The sequence below is a fragment of the Lagopus muta genome, chromosome Z (genome assembly GCF_023343835.1).
Source record: "Lagopus muta isolate bLagMut1 chromosome Z, bLagMut1 primary, whole genome shotgun sequence".
Taxonomy (NCBI): Eukaryota; Metazoa; Chordata; class Aves; order Galliformes; family Phasianidae; genus Lagopus; species Lagopus muta.
In genome coordinates, this window is record NC_064472.1 from 40,478,618 (window position 1) to 40,493,662 (window position 15,045).

The 15,045-nt window shown below is 35.9% G+C and overlaps 1 protein-coding gene across 7 annotated transcripts in view; it reads left to right on the forward strand.

Moving 5' to 3' along the window:
- NTRK2 (neurotrophic receptor tyrosine kinase 2) overlaps window positions 1-15,045 on the forward strand; it is a 202,789-nt gene that overhangs the window by 71,141 nt on the left and 116,603 nt on the right. For 4 of the 7 annotated variants that reach the window (XM_048930850.1, XM_048930852.1, XM_048930853.1 and 1 more), the window contains exon 12: window positions 8,466-8,537. The exons of the other annotated variants lie outside the window; for them this stretch is intronic. In XM_048930850.1, coding sequence (XP_048786807.1) covers window positions 8,466-8,537 — 72 coding nt within the window. The remainder of the gene's footprint in view (window positions 1-8,465; window positions 8,538-15,045) is intronic. 7 annotated transcript variants of the gene reach the window in all.

Here is a 15,045-nt window from a genome sequence, read left to right on the forward strand (position 1 = left end):
AACTCTTTCTCTTAATGTCTGAATCTTGTGCTTTGCAGCTGCTCTTGCTCTGGAGTCTGCCTGCACACTTCAGGCAAACTCCTGCCATCAAAAAAATTCATGCAACCTGCTAGTGATATGGTAAATCCCAGGCAAATGGCACAGAGGCTCTGAGTGATACAGCTGTTAAGCACAAAGACATTACCTCTGGCACATGACAGCTTTGGGCTGCAAAGGTATTCTGGATAAATATGACTGTGCACTTGCATTGTGCTTCTGTGATCCCTTAGGCAGACATTTCTGGCTCCTGCCAGAGACAGGGAAAGAGTGGTTTATTTGGTTGCGTTGACGTGGCTGTTCTGGCATTCTTGCATCTATCATACACAGGCAGGTTGGCAAGGAAAGAAACTTTCCTTCTCTCTGTTTCTTAGGTGTTCTGTTGCTCTTGTGAAGAAGAGTGTAAAATAAGTACACCTTGCTTTATTTTAGCAAAGCTGTGGTTTGGAATTGCTTATACTTGATTTAGTGTAAAATCTCCCTGTAATTCACCAGATGATTTAGCATGAGTGCAGAGGAAATGTTTTTCGTTTCAGTCCTTGAGAAAGCAGCCTATACATGGATGTTAAACATGATGCATGCCACAGTACATGTGGACGTGCAGAGGCTGAAAGTATCCATCCAGTAGCATATTTCAGGCCCAATGATGCAGAATGTGTATTATGAGGAGCTGGTAGTCTGAAAAGTAGAGTAGGACTGTCTTATTATACCTTCCTGTACCTTTTTCATCTAGCAGCAATCCAGAACATGCTGGTGTTTTGTGGCAGCTCTGGGGTCTCACAGCCTTACTCTCTGGCACCAAAGGGAGAGGAATTCCAACCATATTTGCAGTCATTTATGCAACTGGCTATGACCCACCTGTGTACTTTGAAAAATGCTCCTGCCATAGTGCTTTCATAATTCATCACAATGACATTGCCTAGCATCTAAATACTTAGATACTGCAGTGGTGGTAAGTTTTGCAAATCTTGATTAGCTCCCAGAATCCAGGACAAAAATTCTGTCTTGTATAAATATAGACCATTCTATTTAACTATGCCAAGTGTATTTAACTATGCTAAATACAAGCTGTGCTTCTTCAAACAGGTGTTTTTATTGCACAAAGCATAAGTCTGAGCACTATTATCACTGACCACGACAAGAAAAATGAAGTTTATGTGCTCTATTGCATACCCCAGCTGGGCTTGGAACAGTACACACTTTGCCACTGAACTCCCCTATTTTTTGCACGTTACATTTAATCTTGTTATTTGCCTTTTAACTACAGGGCAGAGAGCTTCAGGGAGTTTTCTAGGTTTCCAGCTGTCCTAACCTTCAAGTATACTTAAACTTTAACTAGATATTTCCAAGTCAGCTAGTTAGATATCCTGTGTTTTTCCAGTTCATTCAATTGCAGCTTAGTACTATTAACCTTTCTTCTCTGCTACAGTCCTGGAAAGGTATTCAGGACAGTGAGCTATGTTATGGAAATATTTCATTTAATCAGTTCAGAATTTCAGTTGAACAACTTGATCACTGGTTTGTCTTCTTTTCAGGGGAAAAAAAAAAAAGAAAAACCTCAGTTACAGTGGAGAGTTCAGAATTCAGTGTTTATTACAGCTACCTAGTCAAAGAGCTGTCTTGTTAATGTTCAAAACTGAAGTCCTGTTCTTGTTCAGTAGAGAGGGGGAAGTGGAAATGGGCTGCACAGAATGCATGTTTGAGATCTAAAGATGTTGGTATGCTGATGGCATCCTTCATTTAAAAAAAGGGTCAGTGAGCTTGACTTTTTTTTACACAATGACCCCTTTATACTAGTCCGCCAGTAATGGAGTGTAGATGGGAATCAGACTCATTTTTGTTGATGGGGGTGGGTATTTCTTTAGGAAGAGAAGTTCAGCAGGCAGAGTTCTTGTGGTTGGTTGTGTCAGCTTCTCTGAACATCTAGGAAAGTATCTTTATAGTGACATGGGAAACTAAATTCTCACAGAGAATAGGTGGAACTTAATCTTGGACTTTAGCTCCTCAGTTAACCTTGGCACTGTAACACTGGGCACTGGATGAGGGAGGCACATTAGAGTGATTCTTAAATAGCTTTTTAAGCCAGGGATGAAATACCAATGTTTTGCTGGAACATTGCTTCTGCAGCAGAACTCACGAAGGAGATAACAGGAAGAAGTCTCAGCTAATAAGGTCTCTCCTGAACTTTCCCTGGACAGGATGCAGACCAGGGCAACTCTCCTGGGTGAACCTTATCTACAAAATGTTTATGGAGAAGTGGAACTGAAATTTTAGAGGGCACCCTTAGCTGCAGTATAGATAAACCTGTCAGCACTGCCAAAACATAAATGGTATAGCAAAGGATACTGTGCTGATGCCAGTGAGAAAACTTAATGTGTTTAATGGTAGTTATGAACACAGGCAGTAGACCAAATCCTTTTCATACGGACAGAGGTGTTCATGAACAACCATGCTCATGTCCTTGTTCATATTCATGTTTATATTTGCCAGACATTCTTGGTTTGGTGTATAAGCTGTCAGCAGTCTGCAAATAATTACCTCCCCAAATGTGGCTGAAAGTAGTTTTCTGCTTCCTTATCAGAACTTTTTGGTGTTTCAATATTTTTATGTGTGCAGTATACTCATAGTTTAGTCACTTAAACAAAAAATAAAAATAAAAAAATTCCACATGCAAGTACGTCAATTTTTGAAATACTTCATGGCTTTATTGGCTATGATTCACATCTTAAAATACAGTTATACATCTGACACATTTCTGCTTTTTCACTTAATTAAAAAAGGCTGCTAATCATGAAAAACATGTTTAAAATGTTAAAGATGGAAACACACGCGAAGTGAGTTGAAATTAATTTTGCATGGGTTTGCGTGATTCCTGCAGCCAAATTAAACAGATTTGTTTTTCCTTTTCTATAAAATAATGTTTTGTAGTTCTCTGTGTAGATTTTAGTCTGTCTTCAGCAGAACTAAATGTCATTGGGGATTCCTTGTACTAACATCACCTTGACCATTAGTTTGTGAAAATAATTTCATTTTCTTCTTTATGAGAGTTACTGTAAGGAATTCAATAATCGTTTTGCAAAGAAGTACAGTATGTGGAAGATTGGATTGGAAAATCAGGTCTAAACCACAGTTCATGCAAAACTAGCACAGAAAGTGAATGATATGTTAGTTAGGGCTAGTAGGAAGTGCTGCCAAAAGTCGGGACTACATGAAGTAATGTCCTCAGGATGATCATTGCCAGAGGACTAGTAGACCAACAATAATACCAGGTGAACCTGTGCTGCTCACAAGATTGGATGTGAACACTTCAAAGAAGAATGCAGTAAGTGGGCAGTGGATAGGCTTCCTTGGAGTATTTCGAGGAATATGGTGATGTTCAGTGTGTGCAACTAAAATTATGACTAAAGCAGAAAAATAAGACCTCTTCCACCCACAGTGTGAAAGTAATTGTATGCATAGAAGTACTTGATTAGCCTTCTTAAATCAGAACAGCAGACTGTGTTGTGATGACGGGTGCTGCATAGCTTGGCCAACAGTGAGAGCAAATTTGTTTGTTCTAGCCTGGTTTCTACATCCTATTGCTTTTTGAGCATGGAAACACCACTGGTGGAAACAGGAACTCCAGTTTGGTGCAGGATAAGCACTGTGAATGACTTTACAGGTAGGGCGCTTGTGGCATGAATGAAAGAGGATAATTTTGCTTCTGGTCTGCCAACTGCCAAATTCTTGCTAAATTTACTGCAATTATTTTAGTAAGACTATTGGTCACACTGCAATTATTTTAGTAAGACTATTGGTTTCTAGTTTGGTTATAATGTAGGTTTTCCCACTTTCTTTCTTTTGTAGCCTGTCACTGTAATCCACAGCTCATCTTTCGCTCCTACTTAATTAAATGTCCTTTTTATTCCCCGACTTGCTAGCTCTTTACTGATAATCCTTTAACTCTTTTTTGGAAGTTTTTTCACTAGCATAAAGAAATGTAAATTTCCATGGTGAGCACAACTGTTGTGTTTCAGAATGTAGAGCAGAAGGTATAATCTCCCTTTGACTGCAATTTTGCAATTCAAAATTTTTAATGGCCTATATATTTATAGTAAGATTATGGTTACCATTTTATTTTACAACACTAATATCAGTATTACTTACTGCAATGGGTTTTGCTGTCCTGTTTGTATACAAGTCACCTAACTTAACTTTAATACTGCTAGTAGTTATTCTCGAACTTTAGCAGTGCTACTGTTTTGTCCTTGAAAAAGAGGGTAATGGAAGTATCAGTTTCTGAAGCAGTGGTTTTTAAGGAAGATCTTTTTTCTGATCTTTAGAAAGTGGAAGTGCTGGTAATTAAATAGGCTGCTGAAATGGAAACTAGAAGACTCTTTAAAAATAACCCATTCCTTACATCCATGAGCTTACTGTCTTTGGCATCACTGAGCACTCTTCTGTGCATATACAGACTGTGCATATTGACTCTTCTGTGCATATATATGGACTTCTGCCAGTGTGTTGCCATGTGGCAGTGAAAAAAGAAGTTGTTGCATTTGTTCCTTCATGCAGTGGATGGTAAATAAAAAAAGTCATTTCATTCTTGCACCTTGTTGGTGTACCTATGTCTGTTGACCAGCATCTTTACAAGAGTATGCCTACAGTCAGTGGTCATTTGGCTGCTTGATAGTTTTCTTCATGTTCTCTTGCACTGATCACATTTAAAAAAAAATCTCAGCTTGATGTTTATACGGCCTCCTAACATGGTTGCTTTATTAAATAAAAGCTTTTTGAAATCAGAAGAGCAGTTCTGTAATCTTAATAACAAAAGCTATTACTTCTCTGAAGAATAACTAATAATTAATAATAATATTTGGAGAGTGATTTGCAGTAGGATTGTTAGATGAGCCAAGATGGAAAGAGCAAGCTTTCTCTGTGTTGTAGCAAATAGCACAGTAACTAGATATATTCATTTGAAAGCTGTTTGAAATAACTTGTAGGAATGGAAACTTTACAAGAAAAATGAAAAAAATCATTGAGGAGGAAAACTCAGTCAGAATGAAGATGTAGTGAAATGTAAGATAAATTTGGAGAAAATTATCATACACCTTCCAACATCTCATCTAATTGTTGGCTTTCTTCTTCCAGTTTTTCTCTTCTAAATTGCTTTAGTGCTTAAACAACATAAAGAGGCAGTTTCTTGGTATTTTCCTGCCATGTAAATTACCACTTTTCATCATCCCTTTCTGTGAAGAAGAAAAAACACATTTCTTTTTAGAGATAGATGGTTATTCTTCACAGACAGTGTGCTCAAATGCCTTTCAACCCTAGGAAAGATCCAGAGACTGAAAAATCCTGTTCTGCGTCAGTGGGTACTATGAAAGCCTAAGTGGAGGCATGGACAATCAATGGCATTTTTTGCTTGCTTACAGTAATAAACATAATGTATATAGACATAATATATATAATATAGTATATAATGTATATACAAATAGTAATAAATATAATGTATATATAAACACAGACCTATATGTGTGCGTATGAAAATATATATAACATGTTACATATCTCTCATAGTCTAGAATTTAGAAAAAGGGACATCTTTTCAGTTGTTGCCTAAATGTAGATCATGTTGTCTAAAATTAATTTGAAGTTTCTTTTAATGAATGGTTTGTAAATGCTGTTTTTGAGGAACCATGAAGAAAGATCCACTTGGACATGTAAAAAATTGGAATTGGGAGCATGCAGTGGGAGTTCATTAATGATTCAGGATGGTTGGTTTCAGTTTTCCCTCCGTCCTTTCACAAGGCAAAATCCAATCAATACTTTCCTTTCAAGGTCACAACTGCTGCTCAGTCTCTGTCCTTCTTATAACCCTTTCCCAACCATATGAGTGTTCTGGAGGATTTAATTACTAGTTTAATCGAGGTTGTCATCAATAACTCTTAGCATCATCAGGCTCGGACATAAAGCCATGTTATTACAGGAGAAGGTTCAGTTCTTATCCGAGTACAGGGGAGCTGTGCTGATGAATAGCTTCAGATCACACTGTTTGGCAGTCATGAAAGGAGCTTTTTCCCTCCCATCCCATCCCCAGTAATTCTATGTTGTGTTATGGCCGGGAAAGTATGTTCAGCTGTGAAGGAATGGTATTCAATTTCAGATATTTGATTCTGCAGGGTTTGTAAAATTGAGTTGAATTTGAGAAAATAGTTCTTCTTTGTGTGAAGGACATTTTCATTGTATGGGTTATGATCCATCGTATTGTATTTTGGAAGCTTGTTTTCTGGAAAAGCACAAAAAAAGGTGGATTTTTTAAAAAAAAGTATAGTTCATTATTTTAAAAATTCCTTTTATTATAAAAGGAATAGTTCATTATTTTTTTCCTTCTTTGGAAATGGTTTCAGTGTAGATTAAATAAACTTTTTGTATTCTCAATAACTAACTTCACTTCCTATAGTGATATTCTAAATCCTAAGAAAAGTCCGAGATTCAGTATTTTAATTGCAGGAAAGGCCACAATGATCCTCTGATGAGGATGGAAACTTCTATCATGGTAAAATAGCATGTCACCCACATAATCATAAGCAGTCACCCACAAATACAGAAGAATATCTTAATTATACTTTTGTTTGGAATCTCATTAGCGTATTCTCTCAGCCAAGCACTTGCTTTCTGAATAAAATACAGATCTGATACCTTTTCAAGAGGTGAGAAGTCCTGTCACTGTATGCTTGAATTTTCACATATACATCAAATTCCTAAATATTATTTATTTACTTTTGAAAATATAAATTCTGTAGTTTCAAAGTGATGTTTAAGATCTGTTCACTTGATTAGAAAGACTAAAAAAGTCCAGTGTAATTTTTATGTTGGCTGAAAAATAGCAAATAAAATTTGTGGCGTTATCTCTTCATTCTCCTGGTTTTTAGGAAAATTTGAAAACAGGTTAAAGGTCTACAGTCAAGAGAGTTATAATAATATTTTCATAATCGGCCTCCTGAAGGTCAGACGTATTGTAGAACACAACACAATTAATGATGCTTGTTGAACACAATGGATCCAGATTTACAGAGGATTGTAGTCCCTAACCCGTCAAAGAATGCCTGCAGTTCCCTTTACCCTTTTTACTGATGTAGTATTGTAGTATTTAATGTGGTTCAAATCAGTTTTATATATACTCTATTGATTTCATAACACGCTGGTAGTAGAAAATGTACTTATATTGCTTTTTTTTTTTTTTTTTTTTTTTTTTTTTTTTTTTTTTTTTTTTTTTTTTGTGAAGGACCAGTACTTTAAAATAATTTCCAAGGAGAAAGCTGTTTGGAGACTTGTGAAGTATGTTGAAAGATATTTGTGTGTATATATATATATATACATAGATAGATAGATAGATAGATAGATATAGATATATAAAAATGTATAACAACCCAAATTTTCAAGCAAAATGCAGATTGTTAAAATTGCCATGTGGCTGGTAATTGCTTTTATTTGTTTTTTGTTTTTATACATTTGTCCCTACATTGAATTCATAACATTTCTAAATCTACTGGCCATAGATCATTGCCTTTGCACATGGAAGTCATAGTTTCATGTTTCAAAGAGCGCTTAGAACCAATATCTAAAAACTTGGTTTAATTTGGGAGTTTTTGTTTGTATTCGTTGTGATGATTCTTGCTGAGCTACCACAGATTGGAAGAGGAGCAGAACATTACATCGCCTCCTGCATTACAGGAGCAGCAAAAGAATACTAGGCCTTTGTCACAACAGATGGCAGCTGGGAGAAACTTCAGGCAGTGCAAGTTGGTTAGAGGTTAATTTCAGTACTGGGAGTGAAGAGCAGTGCCAGGTACCTAACAAGCTGTTTTCCTAGTAGGTCTTCTGAGGATTCATTAATGTAGTGAATTACTGACATGGCTATTAATGAACTGAATTTTGGTCTATATATGATCCTCAACAAAAGCAAACATCCTAGCAGAAAACTATAAACAAAAATGTGCTCCATGAGGTATGACTAAGGATTGGCCCTTGATTTCAGAAGGAGCTATCAATACATTAAGTTAGAAGGATGACCATTAGGTCTAGGGATTCCTTTCCTCTACTCTGCTCTTGTGAGACCCCACCCAGAGTACAGCATTCAGTTCTGTGAATATTTTAAAGCCATGCAGTTTTCTATAGTTCTGAAATAGATGTACAAGCTGTGTTTAGTAGAATCAAGTAAATAAAATATGTAAGTTAATAGTGGCAGCTCTTCCTCATGGTGTAGATCATTAACTGAAAAATGTGAATGGAGAAGAATCTGGAAATGTCACAGTGGACTTTCTCTCCTGCAGAGCAGGATGGAAAATAATGCAATTGGTGAAGAAAAGTAAATATCAAAAGAGTAGAATTGGCAGTTGCAAACTGAGCCCTGAAAATTGCATTAATGGTAATGCATTCCATTCCAGTTCATGGTGAAGTAAAAGGAGTTGGTCTGGTAGATCAAATATGGCTTTCATTGCAAGACTGCGACATTGAAGGTGAGATGATAAAGCTATTCAGACTCCTAACCTATAAAGAATGAAGACTATATTATTTCTACATATACCTGCTGAATTTACAGATTTTTTTCTTAGAACAGGTGTAATTATAAAATACCGTGGTTGCTTAGAGGATTTTTTTTCCTGGATACATATGTCCTATATGTATATATTCAATTCATACAATTTTAATGTAAAAATGTTAATAAGTGAAAATTTTGAATAATTACTGTTATATCTGTATATATACATATCAATTTGGGAAGTTCTATTTCTTTAATTGTCATGACTTTGAACAGGCCTTGAAAAAGATTTTATTCCATTGAAATATTTTGGACTAAATGGACTATACCAGAGCATAAGAATATAACTTGCTGTCTTGTTTCATTCATTAGAAGTATATTGTGAAGCAGGACTTGGTAAGAATTAATTTGGTGTAAGCAAACCCAGCAGTATATCTGTGGAAAAGTCCCAAGTAATCATGTTTAGACTAGTGTCTTTAGATGAGTAGAGTTTTTTTGTTTTTTTTTGTTTGTTTTTGAGTTTGCTAATATTTTCAATTATCATCTTCTTTTCCATTCCAGACAAGAATAAAATTACAAGAGCTCTCAAGTACCTGTTAATATATTTTTCAGAGAGAATGTAGAAAAATTATTTCTATTCCATCTCTATTGATTCATGGCACTAAGTCTAAATAATTAGAACAGGCCAAATATCAGGCTTTTGTGTCCTACATTAACAAAATTGTTACAATTATTTTGAGAATTATTTAAGCAGTTACAGTACTAGCATGCATTTCATATTAACTGACTCATCCTCTCCACTTCATTGTATGTCAGATAATCAGAAATAATTCAGTTCTGTATTATCTGTTAAGTAATCTTGCTGGGGAGAAAATACAGTGTGTGGTTTGCATGTACTGTATCATTTCACCACGTCTGGAGCAATGCATATCAGCGTTGGAGGGCATCATAGAGAAAGGGAGTAAGCATATTTTCTTTGGCCCTGAGGGAAAGCCATAAGTCATGCCCATATATTTAAAAATCTTTTCTCCCTCATCCCTCAAACAAAATGGCCTCATCCATGCTCTGTATTGTGAATAATTCTTGACCAGTGCTGTCCTTGGAACCATACTGGAACACTGTGTGGGAGAGTGTTGTTTATTTTAGGTCAAAAGGGTGCTCTAATTAAATATAGATGAAATAATTGTAGCTAAAAAATAAGATATACTCTTGCCAAAGCGTGGGCTTTGGCCTTTCCTTTTTCACTGACACAGATGTAGCCCGAGCCTCTTTGTTTTTCAAGTATTTAGCATGATTACTCTGTCTTAGTGGAGTCAACTGAATTCTACCCTGCAAAATTTATAACAGAGATATCTTTGGGAGCACATTTCTTTGGTTGGATAGCAGGACAGGATATTGATCCAGATGTACGAGGGAAAGGCTCTTACCAGAGCCTGGAAAGTTAGGTTTATTGTGCATCTGAAGAAGCAGACAAATAGGATCAAGAGAGGATCTGGAGTGTATACAGCATACTGCGTGTCAGATGCGGATAGGAAAACCAGTACCTGTTGTAGGAACAGAGCTTCAAAAAAAGAGAACAGTCTTATTCACTGACTTGATAATAGCCTCTCCTAGCAGTTAAGGCAATAAGCCACTAAATAGTATCCATTATATACTCCCGTCTAATTTATATCATGTTAATTCAGTTTATAATTACATTTAGTAATTATATCATTTAGTAAAAGTGTATACTTTTGCCAGTACAAAAGTGGCTGAGTCTTCAGATGGGGACATACAATTAGCCTATTAAATGTAGTACATATTTAGTTCTGTCAAAAAGGTGCCATATAAGGTACTATTCTTATATACAAAGAGTGGGAATATACCTTTTTCCTCAAGACAAACCTGCAGTACCATTCTCCTCCTCTGTTCCTTGCTGCATCCTGTAAAAAGTGCTTCTTTGAAGGGAAGGTCCATTTTGTGCTCACATAAAGTGGAGAACAGAAGAAAGCAAATCAAGGATAAATGTAAAGTGCATATTGTTTTTGGCTCAAAGAGCTTCAGGAGATTCAGACTGCTTTATTTAGTTCTGAGTTGAGCAGTTATTCTCCATCCTCTGTATTTTGGTAGAATCACTGGGACATTCATAGATAGACAGTGTCTTCAGTGTGATTCTGACTTAGCAAAGCATCTGGACAGACAGAAAAGTTCCTATAGCCTTAGGAAAGGGGCAAGACCTTGGTTTATATACTTCTGCCTACCTGAAAAATGTGTGCCAAATATTGGGGTGGCCTTCCTTGGCTACAAATTCAGATCATGATGTTTGTGAGGAATCATTCTGTGTGTATTTTTTCTCTACCCTCAAATCACAGAGGATCACAGTGTGCATAAGGTTCAGTAAAAGGGAATTGTAAATTTGTCTGTTCTTTAACCTGTGACATTAGAATTTGTGAGGGTATCTGGGGACCTGTATCTTAATCTAACAGGAGAGGAATACTTGAATCAAAGCTGTATCAGTGATGCAGTGATCTCTTGTCATATGGCCTGAAGGTCTACAAAAATGAAGGAGGAAAAGATGCACAGAAATATTGTAGTAGTGCTTATGTAGCAAAACTGTGACTGGGATAGCTGAAATTTGCTTCTTAGTTGTTTTCTCTCAGCCCATTATCCTCATCATTGGCCATGCTACTTCTCAACAGCATTTATTCAACACGGATCAGGTTTTATAAGGAAAATTATTAGTTGCCATGTGGAGGTAGTTGAATGGCGGTGACTGTAAGGGCAGATCATTGAAATTAATGGAGTAAAAGAATGAGAACTGTTTTACTTGATATGGTCAGTGATCAGCGTATGCATCTTCTAAGAATAATTCAGACTTCATGGTTTTAAGATAAAATGTCGTAGGAAGGAAGCTGGAGCTGAAAAATTGTTCAGTAACAACTATGAGACCTATAATAATCAAAGGTATTGGAATTATTTATTGTAAGGCAAAAGTAAGCAAACTAATGCAACTGAATATGTATAATATAGTTCAGTAACTCTTACTATAATAGAATGAGCAACATTTTTTCCTTTATTTCCATATATATAGCCTGACTTGCCAATTTGAGTCAAAAGGAGAGGTATTGACAATGTGGACTATCTGTTTATTCTTGGAATTATGCAAACTAATATGTTGGTAGAGTTGGCTTCAGTATTCAAGTAGAGTTAGGCAGAAAGGTTTCTGAGTTGAAAGTGATTCTGTTTTTCAAAGGGGTAAGATGTAATTGTTCTGTGTCCTTCATGCGCTCTGATCCTCCTTTTAGTGCCTGTAAACTGACACTTGTCAAAAGTGCATCTGTGTGGCAGCATTTCTGCATTTTACGTGCATACCAATGAGCGTATTAAACAGAAATGCTACAGATGTCATAAGGTAAACAGCCTTTTTTCTTAACAGCTTTGACTTTTCAAGTACTTGCAGAAAGCTTTAAGAAAGGAGTCCTTGATGTATTGATTGATCTCTCAGGCATACATGCAAATGAAGTATAAAATAACCTGCAGACATCTATATTTTAAAATGTATGTGCAGATAGTTAATTGTTACGCCCTTTCCTGCAAAGTGGGTTTCTATTAACATGCATTTTCTGTGGTTTTATGGAAAGCTTCTGTTTCTGCAGTTTTTGAGTTAGAACAGTTGCTTATTTATACTCTTTCTTTTTACTTTGATCTACACCTGAATTAGAAGCTGAATAAAATAAATGCACTGAGTAGCTCTAAGCACTGGTGTTTGAGCCTCAGGTTTTAATATCCTTGACTGTCACTAATCAATAGCAAGCAAAGCAACTACAGCATCGGGAACGGTTCTGCAAAAAGAAACGTCTATTGGATATTTTGCTGGAAGACATGATGATAATGATTGTCTTTGAGAAAGATGCAGTGTTTTCTTCTGAAAAGTGCAAATGTTTCATTTTATACTGGCTGCTTGGAAAATAAGCATGTCTTCCAACATATCGTTTAAAGAAACAAAATAAAAACTTCAGACAAGTTAAAAACAGATTAAAATATTAACTGATCCTCATTGGCAGTATTGGGGACTGTCATCCCCATATATTTTTGGGTGACTGGGACAAGTTTTATTATCTGTTGGTCCTATCTAATTTTACACTGAGAATAGCTCTACAGGGTCTTTTACTAAAGACCCTATTTTACCTATTACTAGGTAAAGTAAAAACTAAAGACCCTTTTACCTATTTTATGCATAATTATGTTGACACCCTGTTTCATTTTATGAACTTGTAGATCAATGTAACAAGCCATCAAGTAGATTGAATGCTGCCTGAAACACAAATATTAATGGCTCCCCTTGTATTAAGCCCATTTTGAAATCTCACACAGGTGGTAGCATCCACAAAATGGCAAGCTATGTGTCTTTATCAGTGGAGCATAAATTTAAACATTAGAGAAAAGCTACTGATAGTGGAAAGCAAATCTTTTTATAACACTGCAGTGTTTTGAAGAGATACAAAGGAGAGCAAAGCCTCTTAAGTTTTTGTAAATAGTTTTTACTATTTATACTGAGTTAATATGATGCTGCATAGCATGCTGTGTTCTTATTTTTTTGTAAACAGAGTGAGTATGAGAATCAAGACTCTTAATTTTGATGTACAAGTTTATAGGGTAGTCTGCTTAATCTCTTCTGGTCCTAGTTTTTTAATTACTAAGTAAAATTAGTCACTGGAAGATTTGATCTGGAAAGAAAGACTAAAGTGAAATTGAGATCAACATTTTTCTGGGAATTCGTGGCCTCTAATGAGTTAGAGTATATTCAAATTTGTATGTTTAGCTCTTAGATTTCAATTTATTTTTTTCTATCCATACTTTTATCTGTAAGTGAAAAGAATAATCATAAAATCATAGAATCATAGAGTGCCCTAGGTTGAAAAGGACCACAGTGATCATCTACTTTCAACCCCCCTGCTATGTGCAGGATCACCAACCACTGTGGCTGCTGAGAGCCACATCCAGCCTGGCCTTGAATGCCTCCAGGGATGGGGCATCCACAACCTCCTTGGGCAACCTGTTCCAGTGCTACACTACCCACTGTGTGAAAAATAATAGTTATATCATCAGATTTCTCAATATTGTAAATGAAAAGTGCTATCTTGTATCTCACAGTGTAAAATACTTGTTCAGAAATAAAGAAAAAATTAAGTTAAATGTTTACGTTACAGTTGTGCTCTGAAACACAAGGCATTATTGAGCCTGTTGAGTGCAAATTCCAGAAGGAAAAGTATGGATTAGTTCAAACATCTTTTATCTTCTGCTACTGTATAGGCATTGCTCTAATGAAACAAGACATTATTCTTCTTTGTGCAATATACATGCTGCAGAAACTTCTCCAGGAGCCTTTCTTTTCTTTCCAGTAAAAATGAGACGACATTTTGTCCTCATTTTGCCACTGCATTAGCCAGCACTGGTCTTTGAAACATTGACTCAAATCCAAGAAGAAAATGAAACTAGGAATGAATTATTTCATTTAATTTTTTACTTGAAATCAGAAACCAACAAATTTGATAAGAATAACTTTTTAGGTAATCCAACTGCATCTCTTTACTTTTTTCCCTCCACTCAGCAGTTTTAGTTTTCTCCATATAAATTACTGTTCATTTAAAAAGACCACAGATACATGTCTTGTTATGCTTGATTGCCTCTAACTTATGAGAAATGAAAGTATACATTTGATTAGTTGTTTTAAAATACTGTTTGGACCGAAGCCCTAAGTAATGTTCTGCTTAGGATAAACTACTTGTACTCGGAGAAGAGAGAAGGCTTATTAAGATTTAGGAACTTTCAGTTGAACAACACTTGTTTAGCTTGTACTTCCCCTTCCACACCTGAGTTTACATGCAGAATCTCTGAATTTATACAACTACAAATATTTAGAGACATATTTGGCAGAGTGGGATATGACTGTATGAAACTTAGTTCTGAATGCAGTTAAGTTGTCATTGCAGGAAACTTCTGTTTACCATGGCAGAATTGAGATCAAGTTTGTAACAACCAAAGAAACTTGCCTGCAGACCTCCATCTCATCAGAATGTATTTCTTCATATTTTTTTAAACAAGTATCTCAGACAACTAAAATTTTGTATTTCTTTCTTTGTGAAAATGTTTAGAAGATCACGTCATAACATTTTCCTTCCTGTGAGATGGAATGCGATAGTGAATTTTTGGGACAGCTAGAAAGGTCAGACTGGACCTGACTTTGGGCAACTAGATTTAGCTGTGTATGTTCATTGCAGGGCAGCTGGATTAGATGACATTTATAGGTCCCTTCCAACTCTAAGGATTCTATGATTAAATTGAGCCAATTGATGTGCTATCTCAGTAACAGTAGTGTTCCCAAATACAGGGTTGAAATGTGTTAGATGTTATGATGCCAGAATGATGCTCTTAACTACTCAAATCTATATTGTGTGCTGGTTAAAAGAAGGGGAAAAAAAATCCTCTCTGAATGTAAAGAATGA